General features: G+C 48.1%; 1 protein-coding gene across 2 annotated transcripts in view; it reads right to left on the bottom strand.

Moving 5' to 3' along the window:
• The window catches only part of Ranbp10 (RAN binding protein 10), a 63,611-nt gene that overhangs the window by 3,754 nt on the left and 35,974 nt on the right, over window positions 1–23,883 (bottom strand). For both annotated transcript variants that reach the window (XM_021169300.3, XM_021169302.3), the window contains 10 exons: window positions 15,414–15,581; window positions 10,522–10,544; window positions 8,037–8,221; window positions 4,203–4,315; window positions 2,407–2,515; window positions 2,160–2,308; window positions 1,772–1,976; window positions 903–1,024; window positions 295–440; window positions 33–144 (listed from right to left, as the gene is read on the bottom strand). In XM_021169300.3, coding sequence (XP_021024959.1) covers window positions 33–144; window positions 295–440; window positions 903–1,024; window positions 1,772–1,976; window positions 2,160–2,308; window positions 2,407–2,515; window positions 4,203–4,315; window positions 8,037–8,221; window positions 10,522–10,544; window positions 15,414–15,581 — 1,332 coding nt within the window. The remainder of the gene's footprint in view (window positions 1–32; window positions 145–294; window positions 441–902; window positions 1,025–1,771; window positions 1,977–2,159; window positions 2,309–2,406; window positions 2,516–4,202; window positions 4,316–8,036; window positions 8,222–10,521; window positions 10,545–15,413; window positions 15,582–23,883) is intronic.

The raw sequence follows: 23,883 nt of genomic DNA, 5'->3' as shown, positions 1-23,883 counted from the left end.
GGTTAGCTTTTACCTTTATTAGATGCACTCACCTAAAATGGCGCTGTTGAGAGCAGCACACACGGGCTCTCTCTGGATGGGATCAAGCTGATGACCAACTGGGCAGCTCCAGGGGTCTGAGTATGCTAGTAGGCTAAAGGCATCCTAAAGGACAGAGCACCCGTGAGGGGAATATAGCACACTATACACAGTTCATGACTAGAGCCCATTTTGGCCTACTCCTACTACCCTTAGATGTTCTCAGAGCCCGGCATCAGATAGGGACGGCTCTGTGCGAGCCTGCTTATCCTGTACCTGCAGCATCTCCGTGTGGGCCAAGTTCTTGCCGTACTCCCGGCCCAGCTGCTCGCTCAATGCCTGCAGCTCTCGGCCAAACAGGATGATCCTTTCTGTGGCAGCCTGGTTGCCCCCGCAGAGCTGCCGCCGTGGATGCCCTTCGTCTGCACACAGAGGCCAGCAGAAAACACGTCAGAGGGCAAATGAAGAGGGAAGGACTACAAGGACCCCATTAAGCTACAGCTTCTGAAAGGCAGGCAAGCTAGAAGAGCAAGTGGAGAAGCCTACATCTACCTGGCATATAGACCAGGGGCAAGACTTGAAAACTTCCCTCCTCCCACCCTACACAAATGCATGGTGCTAATGAGATCCACATTCTTGAACTCTCTTTAGCCATGAAGGATTCTAGTCTTGGCAGCAGGAATGAACCTTCCTACATAGTGGAATCCACCTTAAGGATGTCATCCAGCAATGACCAAGAACATGGTAGACTCAGTGAAGCTAAAGTTTCCCAAGCTGCCAGAGCCTGCCATCGTAGCCCCTCCTCAGAGGAAGTGGGCACTAGGACTGGATGCTGCCCTCTCAGGGAACACAGGAGCTGCGTCATCCTGAGGATCAGTACTTACCCATGCTGGACTCATCTGTCTGCAGGTCGTCATGCTTATAGGCCCCATTGACGATGCGTGTGGAGACGCTTTCCAGCACACCATTGGGATAGTGCTCTGCCTCCATCTCCATCTCGCTATCACTGTGGAGCAGGGTTGAGACAGGAGTTGGGCCTCCTTGAGGTTTTGTTGACCATTGCTTCAGGTAAACTGAAGTTTACCTGAGAGACCATAACGGGTCCTATAATGGCATCAAACTCAAGGTCTGCCAGGAACGTGAAAGAACAGGCCAAGCTTTCTAGAAGTCAACACTTAGCCCTTCGGCAGTTATCTCCGGGTGCCTGTCACATGATCCCATTCTTGTCCCAAGGCTGCCCTGTGACTCTCTCCTCACTGGCTCTCCTCTGAGGTGATACATATCTTCAATGTATCCCTCTCATTACTACCAACCAAACTGATTAGGTATCTCTGTGGCCTTGGCTGAGACCCAAACCAAGGTCAGCTTCTAGGCATGCCTAGGACCTGCTGAATGCTCTCTGGAGCTGCAGTGTACAGGCCAGTTCACATGGCTGTCCATGAGCCTGATCCCTAGAGGTTCTAACAGGCCCAGACCCCAGGAGGAGGCCCTGTGTAGGCAGGCCATCATGTTCAAGTCTGGCAGGGCTGCAACTCCAGACAAAACCAGAGCCAAGACAATTGACAGCTACATCTTGAATAGGGACAAAAGCCAGAACCAAGTGTCTGGCCTGACCCGTCAGCAGGTTCCAGTCCAGCCACAGACCTACAACAGAGGTGAGGGTAAAGGGCAGAAGGCAGCATTTAAAAGAGCAGGGCAGGTCCAGCAGGCACAGAACAGAAGCAGAGTGCAGAGAGAGGAGCAAGACAAGCACCTGGTCTCCTGGTTACTGGTACTGCTGTGGGGCTGGGACTTGGTAGAGTCTGTTGAGTTGGACTCGGAGTAATTGACGGAGGACGGGGAAGAGGAGGACGAGGAGGATGAGGACGAGGAGGAGGAGCTGGGTGCGGGGTATTTACTGTGGTTCTGTTTGTTCTTGGTGGACGCGACGCCATTGCTGCAGCTGGGACTGTCTGCTCCTAAGAGGCCAGGAGAGTCAGAGAACGGAGGTCAGAAATGGAGCCTCAGGGATTGCCTGTGTGGTCCCTTTCCCTTCCACCCAACCTAGTTGCCAGTTCTAAGCCCACCACAAGGAAAGGCATGTGGGATGGCCTCTCTTCCCCACACCAGCTCTTCCCAGCACACTCTGGAGAATGGCTGACCTGTGTTGTGTATATGGGAACTACTGGGGCCATGTCGGGGGCTGAGGCTGGGGGAGCCAGGGTAGCTGTCCTGGGACTTGGGGCTTCGGGAGGTCAGGCTGCGGACCTCACTGTCAGTGCCGTTCACCATCTCCACGAACTGTCGACACCTGTGAAGAGAGCAGAGCACTGATGCTCTGGCCTGGACCATACTAGGGGCTCTGGGTGCAAGCTGAGGGCCAGGCTCGGAACCGTAAACCTGACTTACTTGAGCATGAAGAGCAGGTTGGGATTATGCTCCAGCAGCCCAGGGTAGAAGCGCTGGGTTGTCTCAATGGCTTCACCCACCCGGCCTTCCAGCACCAGCTTCTGGATTTCTGTAGAGAAACACATGTGAGTGAGAGCTGAGACTGCCTACATATCCCTGGCCCCAAGCCTGGATTGTGGCCAGAGAGAAGTCAGGTGGGCTGGCTCTTGGCACCCTGCTAGTTGGAGAAGTTCACAGAAAAGGCTGAAAGAATAGAGTTGTCTAAGACCATGGCAGAGGCTGGTTTAGAATATGAGGGGAGAACAAGAAGAACTCAGCGCAGAGGTCGGAGGTGAGTCTGGAAGTCCATTCCTGAAGGGCATAGGCAGCCAGGGAGCTAGTGAGGGGAGACATCTTGGGACAGCCTGAGGAGGCCTCTTTAGAGAGGGCCCACATCTTGACAATTTGCAAATGCTGTAGTGTGCTCTCTACTGGGAGAAGAGGTGGACTACCTCACACCAGCATCTCTAACGATGGCATCTCTCTGGCCATCAGCATCTCTAACGATGGCGTCTCTCTGGCCATCAGCATCTTGCTATTGACTTCTCGCTTTTGTCCTAGAGCCTGGTGCATCCTGTTGTGATTCTGGGCCTGAGGCTCTCTCTTCTGAAGATCCCAAGTCAAGAATAGAATACCGTTCCTTCTATCTGGCTGACTACAGCTTGTTTAGGAAGGCAGAGACACATGCACAGACACAGACACAGAGATGATGGGCTCAGAGAAACAAAGGCAGGCATTCAGACACATTTACATGCACATAACCAGTCACCTACATTGTCCTCTCCTCCTCTTATCTTAACCGTGTGGGTTCTGTTCTCTATCCCACCCCTCCTTCCATTAAAATGTTTCAAACGCAAGGAATACTAGGAGAGCTGCCTTTGGTCAAGAGAGAATTGGTTATCTGCAAAGGGTAGGACAAGAGGTAGGAGCAGGGAGCTAGTGGCAACAGTCACAGAGCCTCGCTTCACCCTGTCTGAGCACGGAGTTGTCCTCTCTCTGGCTACAAACAGGCAGAACGGTTGAACCTCAGGACACAATGGCAAAGGCAGAGCAGTGCTCCTTTTGGGGATCATGAATAGGAGGCCAAGTAGAATTTAGGATTCAGGGAACAGGGAGAGGAAACAAACAGGGAGGAACAGGACTCTGCCATGATAGGACCAGGCCTATACTTGATTTCCAAAGTGTGTTAGGGAGGCTGCTCTGAGACCTTCTGAGGCCACTGGTTGCCCTTGTGTCAGTTTTATCTTTTTTTTTTTTGAGACAGGGTTTCTCTGCGCAGTCCTGGCTGTCCTGGAACTCACTCTGTAGACCAGGCTGGTCTTGAACTCAGAAATCCACCTGCCTCTGCCTCCCAAGTGCTGGGATTACAGGCATGCACCACCACTGCCCGGCCAGTTTTATCTTGAATGAAGGACAGGAGCAGGGACTAGAGCCAGCAAGTTGGTCTCCAGGATGGTACAGATATGGTGAGGCTGTACTCTTTTTTTTTTTTTTTTAAAGATTTATTTATTATATGTAAGTACACTGTAGCTGTCTTCAGACACTCCAGAAGAGGGCGCCAGATCTCGTTGCAGATGGTTGTGAGCCACCATGTGGTTGCTGGGATTTGAACTCTGGACCTTCGGAAGAGCAGTCGGGTGCTCTTACCCACTGAGCCATCTCACCAGCCCGAGGCTGTACTCTTGACAGACTAACCAGAAATGAGCTACAGAGTCAGGGACAGGTAAAAGGCATGAGGAGAGAAAAATTAACCTTACTTTGTCTGTTCTTTATGGATGCCTGCTCTTCCTGAATCGGGGTTTCAGTCATTCGGGCAAAAGCTGTGGCTGTGGAACAATACCCATGATGCACCAGGTAAGACGAGACCATGCTAGAAAAAAAGAAGAGCTCAAGGTAACACTCAAGACCCACATTTCTCATGGAGCACTGGAGGGGACAGACTACATGTGTCCCCAAGAGGTCACCCTACACATACCTTGGAATGACCTGGAAGGGGTAAAGAAAATAAGAACTTCCCTCTCTACCCCCAGGTCATACGAGTGGCTACAGTTCTGAGATAAGTTGCCCTCAAGCTCATAGAGATGGCTGACTTCTGAAATACTGCAACAAGCCCAGCTCTAGTCACTGAGCTTACCCACGGCTACCTAAAATGGCAACTAGTCAGGCAATGTTGGCAGCTGCCAGGATACAGAGGATGCCTGACACAGCCACACTTGACAGAACTACTAAACTTAAGCAAATGGTCAGAAGCACAGGGTGGTACTCTGGGGCTATCTGTACTAGTTAGAAATACCTGTGTCCCCAGTGAGCCTGCCCTTTGCTAGCACTGGCTCTAGAGTTATGGTTCTCTACACATCGGTCACAACCCCTTTGGGTGCTGCCTATCAGATATTTATATTATGATTTGTAACAGTAGCAAAAACATAGTTTGAAGTAGCAAGGGAATAATCTTATGGTTGAGGGTCAGCACAACATGAGGAACACATTAAAGGATCACAGTGTTAGGAAGACTGACAACCACTGCTCTAGGGGAATAGGAGGAATATGGGTCAAATTAACTTTACAATATACCATGTATCAAAGGTGCAAGAATTCAAGATAACAGGCTGATTTTGCTAGGGAGAGACAGGCACCTCACGGTTAATAGGAGCACAGTCTCTGTGGAAGGGCATAACATACAACAATTTAACCTCACTAAAGCTGGCTGAGCAATGCCATATGTACGTGTGCACATGTGTACATGTACATGCACGTGTACAAAGATGAGCTCTTCTGACCTGTGTGGACAGATGTGGCGAGAATGTTCTAAGGCTGTACGCCCGTAGCTGGCTGGCTTCCTATGTTTTAAGGGGTAAGTGAGGTGGTATAAACAGCAAATGTAACCTTTTTTTATACAATACACTCTTAAAAATCTGTCCACTCTTCTGTTATTTTGGTGTCAGTTTTTCAATAAAGTTTTAATTTGAGACAAAAATATTATACTCTTGAAGAGTAACTGTAACTATTATTATCATAAACAGAAGAACAATGTATTTTGGAAAAAATGGTTTAGATGGGTCCATATGAACATTGATAATTCTAAACTGCATTTTCTTGGGGCTAGAGAGATAATAGCGGTTTAATAGCAACCGGTGCTCTTGCAGAGGACCTGGATTTGGTTCCCAGCACTCATATGGTGGCTCATAGCCCATTTATTACTTCAATGCCAGATCAGATGCCCTCTTCTGGTCTCCACAAGTACCAGGCACATACACAGTACACATACATACCTACCTACAGGCAAAACACTAATACATAGATAAGAAAAATAAGTTCCTAACAGAATAAGCATATCTTAAATTAAGAACACTACTTTGGAAGACACCAAAGTAAACTTTAAGCCCTTCTTATTTCCTTATTGTTTCATATAGTAGAGTGTTTGCCTGCATGTAAGCATACATACTGTGAGTATGGCTGGTGCCTGCAGAGTACAAAAGAGAATGTTGTATTCTCTGGAACCCATCGAAAGCTGTCATGTGGATTCTGGGAACCAACCCTGGTTCTCTACAGGAGCAGTAAGTGCTCTTAACTGCTGAGCCACATCTCTAGTCCCAGAAAGTTTTTATATATATATATATATATATATATATATATATATATATTTATTATGAAAGTGTTATCTATGCCAGCAAAAGAACCAAGGGATGGGGATTCAGGTGAGCAGTAGTGTGGCTGCCCAGCATGTGCAAATATCTGTGTTCTATTGCTATCACAGAGAGGGGAGGAGGGGGAGGGAAGTGGCGAGGAAGATGATAATACCTGAGTCTCACCAGGGGAAGCCAGCCAGACATGAAGCTTGTGACAAGTCTATCTCCAAGATAACCCAGCCATTTCCAATATTTATAAAATTATGTGAAATAACAGGACACAAATTATACGCAGGTTTTAGCAAGTGCTGCATAAGACACATACAGGCACATGGATACATACATATAAACAAAAAACTTCCATGTGTTGAGCCCAGACCCTGAAAGTAACTCCACCTCTTCCCCAGCCCAACCAGAAAGCATACTGTGGGAAAAGGCATTGCTGTGGCCCTCAAGGAAGCAATTCTCACCTGCTAGGCTGGGAACCAGAGGTGGTCCTGCTGGTCTTCCCAACAAGGGTCTTGCTATCTGTACCTCAACCCTTCCTCAAGGCTGCTTTAGTATCCATCCCTCAAGAAAGGAAGGCTGAATACTGGGGCTATGATTCAGTGATAGTCTTTTCCTAGCATATGTAAAGCCCTGAGTTCAAAAGAAAGATAAAGTCAATGGAGGAGAAAGGGTGGAGCTGGGGAAGGGACTGAGACTGACTGAGACTGGATGGGAACCCAGTGTACATTGCACACCTACTCCTGGCCCCTCGTGCCTTTGCAGAACAATGGTCAGGGGTAGTAGAAGCCAGACCCTTCTCTACTCTTGGAAGCCAAGCTAACACCTACCTTCTAACAGGTGGGTGAGTAAGAGTCACTGCTTCAGCCAGGTATGAGGTTGGCTAGTGAAATAAAGACCCAAACTTGCCCTCCTGTTGGGAGTCTCAGCAACACTGGCTTCCAAGACAATTTAGAGATTAACTAACCAAGGAGCACGCTAGCTGGATACTGACTCTATAAAGTGACCTCAAGCCAAAGCCTTGCGATGTGAATTATTATAATTATTATTTTTATTAATGGCTTTTTGAGACAGGGTTTTTCTATATAATAATCCTGGCTATCCTAGTACTTTCTCTGAAGACCAGGCTAATGTCAAACTCAGAGAACACCTGCCACTGCTCCTGACTGCTGGGAATAAAGGCCTGTGCCATCACATTTGGCAGCAATATGGATTTTTCTAGCAGAAAAAAGTGTCCACAGAAGAATAAAACATAGTAGTTCTAGAACTTCTACAGAACAACCCTGCGAAGGAACACAGCTTTGCTGGTGATTTTTTAAAACGAGTTATTTCCTTCTGTTGGTGGTGGTGGTATTTGTAAAGACAAGGCCCTGACTGTTCTGGAACTTACTACTGTAGATGAGGCTGGCTTTAATCTCACAGATATCTGCTTGTCTCTGCTTCCCAAGTGCTGAGATTAAAGGTGTGCACCATCAGGCCTAGCCTGTGCTGGCGATCTTACAAACAGAAGTCTTGTGAGCTGGCTGAGGGGAAGTTTTTCTTTTAATTGTTATTATTTTGAGTTATATGTATGTATGCAGTCCCCTATGTGGGTTGGCACATGTGAGAGCATGTGCCGCGAGAGGCCAGCAATGTCAGAGCCTCTGGAGCTGGAGTTACAAGTGGTTGTGAGCCACCTGACATGGGTGCTGGGAACTGAACGCAGATCTTCGGCAAGAGCACTATGTATTTTTAACTGCTGAGCCATTTCTCCAGCGGCAGGCAAGGTTTAGCCAGGAGCAGCTCCAAAGCACAAAGAGTGATGTGCACTGACGGTGTGCACTGATGAGAGGGAGCATCAGCAGCTGAGTCCTCTCCAGTGCCCCAGGGGCATGCCCACCACTGCAACCGTCAGCAGGGTCACAGTACTGAGCAGGTCTACAGTACCATGGGGCCTGGGGGACGGGGGAGAACACTCACTTCTGCAGCACCGCCTGCCACTCGCCAAGCCGGGCACTGATGGGGAAGCCGTGCACAGTGCCCTGGACCTTGGCACGCCACTCCCGCATATAGTCCTCAATGTCGAACAGGAAGGGCTGCTGCCCAAAGTTGGCATCCACAATCTCCCCAGGTGTCTGCAGGCCTACAGTGGGGTAGAGGTTGGCCTGAGGAGAAGAATGAATATCAGTCAGGCCCCTGCGGGCAGCAGGCTGCCGGGCTTCTCTTCACTTCCATGGCTCTTGCCAGCCAACACTAGGACTGGAAGAGACTTGCATGGCAGGAGCAGTAGGGACCAATCATTTAGTCTACCTCACTAGCAGAATATTATACCCAAAAGCCTGGGGGAGAACAAAAAGAAAAGCAAGTAAGGCCCCACATGGAAAGCCTCCTTTGTTCTGCATCAAAGGCCACTATGTCCCCAAGGCCTGGGAACCCCGTATAGAACTCAGCCAAGGTACATAGTAGCAGACAGGGCTGTATGCCCTTACATATGTACTAATAAAAATATGCTATGTGGTCATTTACTACTTCTGGGAAGAGATGCAGGGCCAAGGATCCCTCGGCTACCAAGAGGTACATGAGGAAATGGGGTGGCACATGGGAGGAGGAACACTGCAGAGAGCAGGCAAAGATTTGGTGAGTTGCTCCTGGAGCTGGTAATGGAGAGGCTGCCTCTTCCTGTGAGAGGTTTACTCAGCAGTGATTTATGCAATGGTCATGTCCATTTCCCATGACCAACTTTAGTGAGGCCACCCCTCATTCAGTAGCTCCCATGCCACGACCCAAATCTTCACCTACCTCCTCCACATGCCACTAAACACCATTTTTTTCCAGGAACCCCAATTCATTCTTTTGTTTTTGTGTTTGTTTTTTTGTTTTGTTTTGAGACAGAGTTTCTCTGTATAGCTCTGACTGTCCTGGAACTAACATTGTAGACCAGGCTGGCCTCGAACTCAGAAATCCACCTGCCTCTGCCTCCCGAGTGCTGAGATCAAAGGCGTGCGCCACTACGCCCGGCTTCCATTCTTTTTTTTAAAAAGGAAAAAAAAAAAGGTCTCATGTAGCCTTTGTGTGTGTGTAGTTGAAGGTCATCTTGAACTGACCTTGCTGCTTCCACCTCCCAAGAGCTAGGATTACAGGTGTGCACTACCACCCTTGGCTAACTGGCACCCTCTTCACACGTCTCACACTCACATGTGTGGGTCATTCGTAAGTACCACACATGGTTTTGAGCACATGGGTTTCAGCCCACCACTAGGACAAAACCCACACACTCTGCTTCCTTTCTTTTTCTCCCATCTTCCATACCCAAAAGCCCAGGGACATTTCCCGATCTTTCCAGCACGTGACAGCACGCTGCCCACACTCACGTCAGTTCATTTCACGTCATGTCTCCATACCTAGATGCTTCCCCAGCCAGAGTCAGCATTCTTCTGAGCCTACTCCCTTTGCCTAGGACAACAGCCCCTTTCTGGGGGTTCCAGGTATGAAGGAAGGATTCTGATACGTAGACAGGAAGTTCAAACATGACTGTGGGAACTACAGTTAAGATTCAGAGGCCCCCGCTAGGCGTGGAGGTGCACGCCTTTAATCCCAGGACTTGGGAGGCAGAGGCAGGCGGATCGAGGCCAGCCTGGTCTACAGAGTGACTTCCAGGACCGCCAAGGCTACACAGAGAAACCCTGTCTTGAAAAAAAAAAAAACCAACAACAAAAAAGGTTCCGAGGCCCCTCAAATCACAAATACACTTCCTGGGGCATGGTCGGATACCCAGGATCCTAAAACAGCCACCAAAGTCAGCAAACTTCTCCTTTTTAGAACCAGGGCAAATAGACCCATGCCAGGCTCCCAGCATTTTGGGTGAAGGCTCTGTGTGTGACAATGCCTGTACCACTCAGTAAAGTAATGGGATAGAGAAGATGGGATGAATCCCAGACTAAGCTGACAAAGAACTCCATCCTTTTCTAAGAAAAGCCTACAAAACTCATATCCCAGTGTCAGGAAAGCCTGAATAGTAGCATTCTAGGTTTCCAGAGGTGATGACTTTCCGCAGAGATCTATCTGATGGGCATATATAAGGACCAGATTTCTACGAGTTCAGGAGCAATCCCTATATGTCGCACCCAGTCTACTGGCTGGATTTACAGACATCTCATTCAGATCAGCCTATCCCATGGAGTTACCCTCTTCCACCACAACCCCCTTACCCCCACCCACAACTGCCTTAGAAAATGCCACAAATTTCTGTCACCTGCTAAGAGACGTGGAGGAGGACCAGGCCTTGCTGCTGAAGAGAGGACGGCCAGCAGGTAACCCTTACTGACACCCTCAAGCTGGTAGCACATCACACATCCCTGCTTGGGGAAAGGGCCAGACTCCACACCCTGCACTTGCAGGTACCATCACCCTCCCCGGCAGCCCTCAACAGCCCAGGAGGAGGAGGACCCATTACTGTAGTACTCACCGGGAGATCTGTGAAGGCGATACCTGTGGGAGGAAAGGACAGTCATCAGCCATAAGACAGGGATGGCCCCTTGGCCTCCAGTGGTCTGTGAACTCAAGGTGCAGATGGTGGTCAAGCATGGACAAGGGTACTAGGGACTGGTAGTTTTAGGCCTGGGCCTTCATCTTGTTGGACAATCTAATCAGAAGGAAAACCAGGACCTTAGGTAATCAATTAATTGGCTACAGTTTTTCTACCTTTTCAAAGAATATCTGCTAAAAAGAACTAAACCAAGTGACTTTTCTCCTAGGCTGGCAAATTCAAGCCTCTTGATATCTAACATGCCCGCACAGACACCTACTATGAGCTCTCACCCTATCATCTATTACCTGATGCACTCTTCAGGTCACTTCCTTAGAGCAGGCACTGTGCTCATTCTCCCAGTTACAGACAAAGACAAGACCCACAGAGGCTAAAGGGGCTGCCTTTGGTCACTGAGACACTGGCAGTGGTAGTTCTGCACAGGCCTAGTCCAGCACTCCACGCTGACAGATTAAAGCTTCCCATCTCCAGACCCCAAAAGTTCCAAGTTCTCAGAAGTTCCTTATTATCCAAGATCTGGCTGACAATGGCCTGTGCATCCCCCAAACCCTCCTGTTAGGAGGGCAGAATGCATCTCTAGACTTCAGATTTGAGCTGCAGTAAGGGTGGAGGTCGTGCAACACCAAACATACAAGTGGACCTGAGTAATATCCACAGGGGTGGGGGGCATCAGAATGTGAGGAACCAAGGGGGCCTCATAGATAGTCTTTTCTCATGTGGGAACGTCTCAGCTTCTGCATTAGGCGTATACAAAGTACTGACTCCCTGAAGCTCCCAAAGGACTTCCTGAACCCTCATCTGGAAGGAAACAGAACTTAGCAATGCAGCACAGATGAAGTCTGAGAACAGCCTTACAAAGTGTACGCTATTCCTCACGCTGGTTCACAGACTAAAACCCAAGGTGAAGACAGATGACACATTCTTTGCTAGGTCTATGTACAATTTGGCTACTTTACTCTTCAAGGAGTGAAAGTCAAAAACCTTATGCTCCAATAGCCTGAGGATGCTTGTGAGCCTCCCAAATCGGGTCAGAGTCCCAGCATCAGAAGCTCCTCATTACAGAGCAGTCTGCTGGAGAACTACCCCTGTAGACCTCGGAGGATCCAAGGAGCTACTCTCTCCCAGGCTTAAGGAGACGCTCACAGGACCTTAAAAGAAAGGGACTCTAGCTTCATCAATTACTGCCATGTGACCTTTAGCAAGTTATCCAAAGTGGTCTGGTCCACCTAAAGAACCCTTTACCTCATAAGGGGGGCTGGGAAGAGGAAAGAAGGAAGGAAAATAAGAGAGGCTATGAAAGCTGCCACACTCTGGGAGAGGTTGACCCACTCAGACCTGCCTAACTCTGCCTCACAATGGCACCAAAAACGACAAGTCCTTAAAGGGCTTCCAGGACAATGAAGAAAGAAACCACTCTCGTCTATACTGCACTGTAGAAGGCAACACTGCTCCACGAGGAGGCTCTGTGAGCCTCCACAAGGCTACTGTGATAATAAGGTTTGGGTAGACACACAGGATGAAAGGCCAGGCAAACAAGATAGCCAGGCTTGCTGATGAGAAGAATTCTGGACCAAACAGGGTCTGGGGCCCTGAAAGCTGAGAACAGAAGACCATGGGAGACAATACAGAACCACATGAAGAAGAAAGACTCTACAAGCACACAAACCACTCAGGGACCAGATAGCAGCCCTCAATCTCCATTCACTCAATTATTCACCAAGTATCTGCTGAGGTCTTGCAGGAGCTGGGTCAGGTAAGAGGTCTGGGCAAACAGCTGAAAGCCAGCTGATCCTCAAAGTGCCCCTGAATTCACCAAGAGAGATGGTATATGATGAATAACTGGAAATACTGAACGATGAACATAAGGCTCAAGTGCTGATAAAGAAAAGGACCACCAGGGTAGCCAGAGACAGGAAATGTCATTCTACTTCCCTAAAGTGGACAGGACTAGAATCTGAAGCATATTAGTAATGATAAGTTGGCACATGACATGGGAAAACTCACCTAGCATCTATCAATCTAACGTCATGAAATTTCATGATCTAGAACACACAAATAGCAGGACCTATTGATCTTTATTTCAGTAAGGTCTCAACAATACATTTATGAACCAGATAGAAAACATGGGCCTCAAGCTAATATATTTCATTTGCCCACTCCCGTCCACCTCCCCACCTCCATCCAGTATTAGGGATGCAAGCAGTGCGCTACCAATGAATGGCCCCTATCTCCGGCCCTCTTTTCATTTCTTCTTATTATTTCTTTTCATTTCTTATTATTATTCATTTTTCTCAAGATGCCCTAGCTGGCCCTGAGCGTTTTTTAAAGCCCCTGCCTCAAGAAATTAGGATTATGGTCTGTGCTACCAGATGGAGCTTGGGGGTGAGGGTGATACAGGGTAACCCGATTCTTTGGCTTTTTGTGTGTGTTTATTTTGCCTTGTTTTATGATACTAAAGACTGAACTTAGGACCCTGAAGAAGTTGGGCAAGCACTCTAACAGTGGATTCCATCTCCAAACTCACACACAGGTTCTTACTAGTCGGGGTCCAGCTGAGCAAGCGCAACAGCGCAGAGGGCTCAGATCCTGACCTTTTCCTCTTCTAGGATGTTGAGTGTCTTTATTAATCAACTTATTTCTCATACTCTGAGTTAACCAAAGTTAGAAATAAACATCAAATATCAAGAAATAAACAAGACTATAGAATTTTATTTTAAAGATTAGAAAAAAATTAGGCAGTGTACTACTACATTAAGTTTAAACATGTGTAGGTCTTTGTACAGGGTCCATAGAAAGCATTCACTGGGCAAATGAATAAAAAAATGCCTGAGGGATCCAGCTAGCAAAGTTTGTGACCCTTTGGTGGTCCTAGCACACATCTATAGGGCCCAAAGGAAACATTAAATATACAGCTACTATAGGTACAGCACCGTTATTATTTTCCAGAGCTTCTATTCCGTACCAGACATGGTGCTGCAAGCACCATGTGGACAAGCCTGACTGCAGATGGGACCTGGCTGCAGATGGGAGCCTGACTGCAGATGCGACCTGGCTGCAGATGGGAGCCTGACTGCAGATGGGACCTGGCTGCAGATGGGAGCCTGACTGCAGATGCGACCTGGCTGCAGATGGGCAGTAAAAGGATACACACTGAGAGAACACAATAGCCTTGGGCTCCTGGCAGCTGGGATACCCAAAGTGAAGCAACAGCCAGAGTCAGGAGAGAAGAACCTTCTTGAGATCTCGCTAGAAACTGCAGAAACTGCAACTAGCGAAGGTCAGTCTCAGGAGTTTCTCTAGATGTGCACCGGGGGGAATTCGACCTGTGACATGATCTTAAGCACCCATTTTGCTGTCCTTCCCTGCTTGTGCTGGGCTGCAGTGTACGAACTGCCCTACTGATACACTGGCTCTTAGTTGGTCATCCCCAGTCAACAGCAAACCTAATTCCCTTCGAACTCACTTCTGTGCTGGCTCACCTCCTAGAAAAGCCACACAAGTTGTGGGAACAATAGCCAGATATTTACTGCCCACAAAGCCAGCTAGAAGCAGGGTACCCGGTTTCCATTCCTGCAAAGCTTGGTGGCTTGATTAGTAAGACACCGTTGGCCCTCTCCTTAAGACACTGCTCCTTGAAAGAAACGGGCTATGGCTAGAGCAGAGACCCTTGCAAGGCAGTCAAGCCCAGCAGCTAGGCACTAAATTGGGACAGTTTGAGCATATACCCTTTCTCTGAAGTTTATCATATGTTTTAAATTTTAGTTAATTGATTTTATCTTGTATACTATGTACTTATGTGAATAGGGACACACATGTGTGGGAGTCACAAGACAATGCTGGGATAGTTGTACAGGCCAGTTGCTAGCCTTCACCTCATACAAATTATCTCGCCTCAGCTCTGGAATGATGGGATGTCAGGCATATGCCAAATCTGGCATATTTTCTCTCTCTCTCTCTCTCCCCCTAATCCCTGTTTTGTTTTTATAGTGTTCTGATAGTCTAGACTGGGCTCAAACTCATAGCTAAGGGTGGCCTTCACTTCCAGCTCTGTCTGCCCCACCTCTGTCGTGCTGGGGTTCCAGGCACTCAGCACCACACCCGGCTCAGGTTCTAATGCCAAGTTTCTATTTCTGCAGAGAACAGCTCCACTCAAGGAGCCCACTATACCCCCAGCCCTCCCGGCTGTCCTCCTGCACTGTCTGACCTGCACCAGCCCAGCTTCTCTTCTCACTCGTGTGCCCATCTCTCTACCCTGCTGGACCTCTGTTCCCATCCCTCATGCCCATCACTTCAGGGTTACCCTCAGGGTACCGCCTTTCTCCACTGCATCCTTCCATTTCTCTCTGAAGTTTTATTTGTAACTCTGTCAACATTGCTGCATGTTAACCATGAACAGGCCAGAGATCTGTCCCTATCTGACTCCTTCCTGTTTACTTTCTGTCTGACAGCCCTCCCTGTTACCTTCAGTATCCCACCTCTCAGAAGAACTGGCCATAGTCTGGGCCAGGTTATAGGCGTTCAAACCCTAATCACTGATTACTACAGCCAGAGCCCCCAAACTTCTCCATCAAGTACAACAGACAAGATCATGACCAGAATATTCCTGCACCCTTAGTAACCACCCTAGGCTTATACAACAAATGCTACTGAAGGGACAGGTTAATAACAGGCATTCCCTGTGCCTTCCATTCACCTGCAAGGGTCTGAATGGCTAGAAATGCACAGAGAGAGCTGTGTAGAGACTCTATGATACGACTTTGACTTCCCGAAGGCCTGCCTGCCTGCCCTCTCAAGGTCTTTTATGCACCTACCAAGGCTGTGGCCATTCTTGGTGTAGAAGCAGGTGCCATTGATGAGGTTGACACAACAGCCGATCACATCCCCTGTGGTGAATGTGGGACCATAAGGCTGGCCTGTCCCAGAGGAGCAGAAGGAATGCCCATCATCACCATGGTAACCATAGGAATGCTTGTCCCAACCTGTGGGGGAGAGAACAGCAATAGCTGAAAATAAGAACTTGATAGAAGGCTCTGAAGTCTCAGTTATACTTCCCAGACTCTCGCCCCCTTAGCCAGCACTCAGAGTGTGGTCTTCCCACTCAGCTGCCTATCTCGCTGAGTTACACACATATTTTGATAGTGAGCACACCAAATCATCACCTCTGAGGAGCTGAGGTGGGGCTGGATGGGACTCACTGGAAGAAGTAGGCTAGAAGTGAGGAGATCTATACCGATGAGCTGTTACAAAGTTTTTGCTTTTCAGACAGGATCTCGAGAAGGCCACAACAGCCTCAAACTCAGTATGGTACTGAGGCTGGTCACGAACTTCTGATCCTCCTGCATCTCCCAAGTGACAGGATTCTAGCTTCACCAGTGACATGTGTATGTGTTTTAACTGGGGAATACTGTATTGTTTTCTTTTTGATGGTACTAGAGATCAAACCAAGGCTCTTGGGAATGCTAGGCAGGCACTCCACCACTCAGCTGTATTAATTCTTGTTACATTTTATTTTAAGATAAAAGTCTAAACTGCCTAGGCTGGCTTCAACCTCTTTGTTTGGGTTTTTTTTGTTTTGTTTTGTTTTGATTTGGTTTTAGTTTTTCGAGACAGGGTTTCTCTGTGTAGCCCTGGCTGTCCTGGAACTCACTCCGTAGACCAGGATGGCCTCGAACTCAGAAACCCACCTGCCTCTGCCTCCCCAGTGCTGGGGGATTAAAGGCGTGCGCCACCACTGCCTGGCATCCTTTGTACTTTTTTTTTTATTTTTTATTTTTTATTTTTTTGGTTTTTCGAGACAGGGTTTCTCTGTATAGCTCTGGCTGTCCTGGAACTTACTTTGTAGACCAGGCTGGCCTCGAACTCAGAAATCCGCCTGCCTCTGCCTCCTGAATGCTGGGATTAAAGGCGTGTGCCACCACGCCCGGCTGTACTTTTTTTCTTTTTGTGTGATGGAGAGTCAATGTAGTATCAGTTGTACTAAGCATATTATACTACTGACTATATTCCCAGCTCCTTATCCATTTTAGCAGTACAATTAAAAATAACTTTAACAAATGTGTACACACACACACACAGAGGATTGTGTTACCTACCACCAAGACAACAAAATGTTGCCAAGTGTCCATGCCTTTAATACCAGCAGACAGGTAAGTGGGGTCAGGCTACACAGTGAAACACTGTCTCAAACAACAACAACAACAACAAAATCAGGACACTGAAGAGATGACTTCGTGGTTGAGAGCACTTAGTGCTCTTTGCAGAGGATCTAAGTTTGGTTCCCAGCACCCACCAAGCAGCTCACAATTGCCGTAACTCAATTCCAGCACACTGATTTCCTCTTCTGGCCTATCTGGGCTGCACACATATGACACACATGAACATGTAGGCAAACATTCATATACATAAAATACAAATAAATAAAATATTTTAAAAACCCAGAATGTGTTTTTCCTTAGGAATAGCAGCTGTAACAACAGGACGGTTCATAGCTAGCATGAGACCTTCCTTTCTGGAAAGGACAAGGTGCTGCCCCCTTGGCCACTGCATAACTAATAAAGCTACTCCGAGGAGCTTGCAAAGGGGGAATGGAATAGAGAAGACATAACATGTAAGTAAACAAGTAAGCAAGATATACCTGGAAGATCAGAGACATAGCTCAGTGGTTAAGAGCACTGGCTGCTCTTCCAGAGCCTGGGTTCAATTCCAAGCACCCACATGGCGGCTCACAACCATCTGTGTAACTCCAGTTCCAGGAGATTCAACGCCCTCTTCTGGGCTCCATGGGTACTGCATGCATGTGGTGCATAGGCACCATATATCCAGGCAAACACTAATACACTTTTGAGCAGAGTTCTACTTGCCAAGAGGACCAGGGGGACAGACATTTGGGTGAAGGGAATACAATCAGCCCACCTGAGAAACAACTTTCCACAGGTAACTATAAGAATAGCAGCTCTCAAAGTTCCTTTCAGCCACTGTTCTAACCTCTTAGAGAAAGTCAGTTTAGGAGCCTAAAGCTAATAAACAGAGAACAGAGGCAAGAGATAGAGTCCTGAGGAAAATATAGGTACTTGAGACCTGGAACCTGTTTGCCTTTCCAGAGATGAGCAGATCAAGCTGGTTAAAGAGAGGTTCTCTTCCTTAATGCAATCAAAGTTTTCTGACTAAAGGAACCATATTTAAGCATCCTTCTGTCCATACTACTGAATATGTGGTTCATGCAGGTACACAAGGAACGTATATTAGGACGGAAGACAGCTCGGTGATAGAGTGCCTGCCTAGTATACAGAGAATGACAATGAAGTTGCTTTTCACTTTGAAAAGAGACCACAGCCAGGTGGTAGATATGTCTCTGCTCTAACAACAGCTTCCCTCCTGTGGTTCTCTATTCCTCACCAATAAACAAGGCAGAGGATGTGGTATCCCCAGAAGTTTGAGAGCCATCCATGGTGCTGACTTCCCTCTTCCTATTTAGAGGGCCAATCCCCATGCCTGAGTAAGCCCCTCCTACCCGGCACCCTCTCCTTAAGAAGGGTGCACTCTTCCTCACTTGTGCCCTTATGCTAACAGCATGCACACTCCTCTTTCTCTGGGTGAGCCTGGTATAAAGTTTGTTATGTATCTGCTAATGAGATTTGCCATTCCCACTGCAAGACCACAGACATGAATGAAGGTCGGTGGCAGACTGCTCGCCTCGCATACTTGAAACCCTTGTGGGTTTGATACCCAGCCCTGCAAACCAAACAAAACCAGGACTAGAGCCAGATGTTTCAAAGGACAGCAGGACATAGGGGTCATGAGAGGACAGGTGGGCACTATTGTCTGGGTCGGGCTCCACGGGGAGTCACATTCAGGTAGCTGTGATTCAGAAAGAAGGCTGGGCTGTATAAATGGGGACAACACTCTTACAGGATATTGTCACCATTCCTCCTTCTCCAAAGAAATCAGGTATTGCTACTCTCAAAGAGAACTGATCACACTGGCACCCTATCAAAAAAGCCAAATGGCAAGGTGCCCTGCCACAATCAAGTACCTACCAGATGCCACAAACACAAAGGCAAGGCAAGCTACATTCAGCCCAGGAGGCTCTATGTGTCCATTTTAGGAACCCCAGTACCACCCACTTCCCCTGACTCACCATCAAAATAGGAAGACCCAACACCTAAGCACAGGCTGGGCTAAGGAAATGCCTCAGTGTCTTGGCATCCCCACATACCATGCAGAGTGAGAGACTCTGTGGGGAGTGCCAGGACTCCAGCATGATGGTGCTGGGAACCCACACATGGCACTCCCATACACCAGGACACATCAGGGGCTTCAGTCCCAAAGTAACAAGGAGTGGGGAGGAAGGCCACCAAAGCACATCATCAGTACTCTAGGTCAAAACCCTGGACGGGGCCGAGGCTGTAGCTGCCCACTAGGTTCTGCCATAATGTTGCCCATACAAAGGGGCCAGCCCATGCCTCACCCACAAAGCTAGGCGGACCCTGAGCCTTCAAACCAATATTTTCCCACATTCCACTCAACTGTGGACTTTGGGTCAGCAGACTTGATTTTGTTTTATTTCAGTTTAGGGGTCACTATATTGCACTGGCTCATCTCAAACTCACAGGTTCAAATGGTCTTACTGACTCAGTGTTTGAGTCTGAATCCCCTCTTCACTCAGGTCCTAAGTTCTCTCAGCTGACTTTCTTTCAGGGGCGGGCGGCATGATTCTGTGAGACTGTGCATGACAAGCCAAAGGAAGTATTTCTAGTAAGGTTCTTTTCTCTCACAGCCTTAGACACCAGCTTAATTATCACACTTGGGTGCTCTGTAGCCCCCTTTTGCCCTGCAGTAGCAAGCAGGATTACCGCCCATCTCTCCCAACAAACAGCCTGAAGGGTCCAGCAGCAGAAGCCCAGGCCCACTTTGTTCTCAGCTGTTGACAGCACTCAGAGCACATGCAGAGCCATGTGCAGAGGCTCAGGGCCTGGTGTGCAGAGGAAACGTGCTGGGCTGGGGGTTTCCTAAGCCTCTGAGGTCCTGGAGCTACTGTGAAGAGAAACAAGCACTGTGTGGGACATCGATAGTAGGGCTGGCCCACAAGGGTAGTTGCCAGTTGGAGGACTTCCATTCAGAACTGACAAACATGCTTCCCCTTTAACCCCAACTACCTTTAAAGGCTGACAGGACCACAGTGTGCACCAGATCAGCAACGGATAAGAGGGAAGCAGAAGATGGTTTGGGTGTCCCCATTCAGTAGTTACTATGAGGTAACAGAGCACACTCCCATCACTGCCCCGTGCAGCCACACCACCCCATGGCCATTAACCTGAGTTTTGGGTGGGAACTTGGGCCATGGCAATCCTAAAACCTCTGGCAGCTACAGGCAGAAAAGGAAACAGTGACCCAGGAGCAGAGTCTTCCTGGTAGCTTTGTATGGAAGCCGTGTTAAAGAAGGAAAAAACAAACAAACAAACAAACAACTCTGTAAGTAGCTAATGACATTGTCTTCCAAGGGCTCCTGGATCTTCCACTGATACAGGACTTAGGGGTCAATTTGAAGCCATGAGTAGGACAAGGGAGGATATCGCTACCACCTGCATAGTAAAGGCTGAAGAGATAGCTCAGCAGCTAAGAGGACTGACTGGCTGCTCTTACAGAGGACCAGTTCAATTCCTAGTGCCCACAGGGTGGCTCACAACCAGCTTTAACTCCAGTTCTGATACATTCTTCTGGCCTCCACAGACACTGCATGTGCATGGTGCACAGACATTCATGCAGGCAAAACCCTATTCACATATGAATAAATATAAGACAAATAGAAAGAGACAGGGGGATAAACAATCTTGAGCCATCATCTCTGGTGGCCAGGAGAGACCTAGGAATGACCAAGAGACTCTAACTGGGTCTGGCTAGGTCTAGGCTCAAATGGCATCTGTATCATCTGGCCGAGTTATTTTCCTACATCCCAGATCCCCTAGGAAAATCTGGGTTTGTCAGACACTGAGCCATGTTAAGGAAAGGGGTAGCACTGTTCTACACAATGGGGGTGTGCAGCCTCCACTCCCAGGACGACTGTTTCTGTGGGGTACAGTCTTGCTTCTGCTCATTTCCCATAAGGCTCCTTTCAAATTTCTGGGAAAAACTAAGTGGACTGGTGATGTGTGGATGAAGTAGAGAGAAGCTTGACCTTGCATGCATCACCGAATCCTAAGCTATAAGTAAATATGAAAAAAATGTTTCCCAAAAGGTGGCCCAGATACAGTGCAGCTGAGCCCCCACTGTCTTCTGACACAGACTTCTACGCAGACACTGGTCGTGAGGGGTAGAACAGCAACTGGTCCCACTCTGTTCTAGGCTCAGGTGACCACAGTCTCCTCAGAACACACTGGAGAATCCCTCAGCAGGGCTAACAGACGCAAGTTTTAGGACTGGCCTTTTTATTGTCAAAAAGACCGTTTCCCACAAAGTACTCAACTTGCCCTGAAAAAAACATAGGTTTGGGGTTATTTTGTTTTGGAGATAGAGTCTTGCTATGTTACCAAGCCTGGTGTTGAACTCCTGGCCTCAAATGATCCTCTGCCTTGGCCTAAGTAGCTGAACCTACAAGTGTGCACTGATCAGCTTGAAAAATACACTTGTTTAGACAGTTTCTCACTCTGTAGCACAAGTTGAGAACTCAAAGTAATCTTCTTGCTTTGGTCTCCCAAGTGATGGAATTATAGGTATAAAACAACACACTGAAAAACAGGTAAAATCCAGTATGTTTACAGAGAACAAGAGCTGGTATTTCAGAATACTGCCAACAATGAACCCCAGTGTCAAGTAATAAGAGTGTTCAGGTCTAGCCAGATGGTGGTGGTAAACTCCCTTAATCCCAGCACGTGGGAGGGAAGCGCATAGGAAAATGAGAAATGAAGGCTCTCACACTATCCAAGCTCCTTCCATCGCACCATCACATGAGCCATCAGGATTTCTGACTACTTCTTCAGCTGCTAAGCCATCTGCACTCTGAATTTCCCTGTAGCACCTACTGCTACTACTGCCAGAGCTCCAAGGGTTGGGCAGCACGAGGCTCTTTAGCTCCAACCTCTCTTATAGCCCTAGCCCTGGGCAGCTGCTTCAGACAATTTCCTGACTGATCTCCTTTACAGTCAGGGCTTACCTGAATGCCCTACAGGACTGAACTACTGGGCAACAACCAATTAGCTTCTTCTCTCTGGCCAGTCTCTAGGCACTGGCTTAGGAGCTATGTACAGGACTAGAATACTAACGGGAAGTATGACTCCCAGTTTTAGGCCCAAGAATTCTGCTGTAGTGAGAAAGAAGGGCACCCCATATCTTAGTGCAGCCCTAATGTTAAACTCACCCAGATGGAGAAAAGTACCACTTCCCTCACAGTGGGCCTGAGCACCACAGGGCACACCCTCATGAAGCACCAGCTCCTGAGAGACGATGGCTGAGCAGAGAGCCTGGAGTGGGTGCTTACCCGGCAACAAGGGTCCCAGCTTACATAAAGTAGGAAAGAATAATTCCTGTTTCGCAGCTATACACAGGCATCATTTCCCGACTATCAAAACCTACCAACAGTATCTAAAACAGCATTATCTGAAACGTCGGCTGTGTATCACCACCTGCTACTGTACTTACCTCAGATCCTTTCCAGTGCTTGAGATGCACCCTTGGGAAGATAGAGGAAGGATACTGAACATCCTGTTACTTATTCACCCTCTTACATGAACCTGGCACCGACCCCTGAACTCTCTGCTCTGTGGTTCCTCTCCTAAGCCTGTGCAGATGTGACAGGTGAACTATGTGCAGAATGTGGCCCAGCTGGTAGAAGCAGCTTTCCTGCTGGGGCTATCCTGTTGCTATCCAAGCTAGAAGGCTTGGTAAGGTGCACTCCAGGAGGAAAGATGCACAGTTACTTTCCACATCCTGTGGACACAAAGCAGACTGTTCCTCCCTGTGTCCTCTGCCATCTCAGTCCCTAGCCCAGGCTTGGGCAATAGCTGCTCCAGGAGCTGTAATGCCAACCCTAACTAGATCCTTCCAGATATGCCTTTCCAACAACTAAGGAAAATAGGTCTGCAGGGTTGTAACAAGCAAGGTAATATATGAAACACCATGAGAACAGCCTCCTTACTACAGAAAAGACAAGTGGGACAATGCCAGAACCTAGCTCTGTTGCAGATGGTCCTTCTTTAGACACAGCATGAGTTTCCCTGGGGCACAGAAACAAAATCTATCCCCTTCCCAATCTCTCAAAGCACCCAAGCATCCAAACACCGAAGAAGCCCAAACCCCGGGTCTCCATCCACAGCCCTACCTTCTTCACCCAGCTTCCTCAATCAAGGAATCCCAGACCCCGTTCTTTCTCCAAGGCAATGGGTGTGGCGACAGCAGGCAGCTACACTCACCTACCAGTAGATCATCTAGTCTTGCCTGTGAGTCATTTAGCCCAGGGTTCCAACATTCTTATTTTGGAGCCACACCTGCTACTTGGTTTCACACTTAAGGAGGCCAAAGAACACCTTACAAAAGATAAACAAAACTTCTATCTACATCTTTCAACAGAAACTTCTGACAGTGCAAACTAGGACACTCCCAAATGCTCTCAAGAATCTGAGCGGCACAGCCTCATGGGAGAGGTGTGCCTGTCATCATCTGCACCACCAAGTACCCACAGTGCCACCCCACTGCCCCAACAGCCTGGAAGGCAAAGGTGCTCCACTGAGTCAATAACCTACAAGAACACATTAGAAGCATCAACATTCTGACCATGTGCTCAGCCACCTTCCAGAACGATGCCACTCCTGCTAGCACAGCCTACATTCAAATACAGAAAACAGGCACTGGAGGGGAAAGGGCAGTCTCTGTCTCTCTGTGTCTCTATCTCTCTCTGTCTCTGTCTCTCTCTGTGTCTCTCTCTCTCTCTCTCTGTGTCTCTCTCTCTCTCTCTCTCTCTCTCTCTCTCTCTCTCTCTCTGAGACAGGGTCTCTTTATTATATAGTTCCTGCTATCCTGGACTTCACTGTGAAGAACAGGGTAGCCTTGGGCTCACAGAGATCCACCTGCCTCTGCCTCCTGAACGCTGAGATTAAACATGTCCCCCATCATGCCCAGCTTCAAATAGTGCAGTTTCAATAAAAACTAACTCCAGTCTATATGCAGACACTCACAGAACTGTAAGTGCACAGGTGCTCCCTTTTTCAGATAGAAAAAAACATTTACCTTTTCCAACAACAATAGCTATACTTATGCACCCCTCCCTTTCTGTGTGTCAGGTAGAACTCT

The sequence above is a fragment of the Mus caroli genome, unplaced genomic scaffold, assembly GCF_978045245.1.
Source record: "Mus caroli unplaced genomic scaffold, Mus_caroli_1 scaffold_10, whole genome shotgun sequence".
Lineage (NCBI taxonomy): Eukaryota > Metazoa > Chordata > Mammalia > Rodentia > Muridae > Mus > Mus caroli.
Note: the sequence above shows the minus strand (reverse complement) of the source record. Positions and strands in the feature narration are given on the sequence as shown.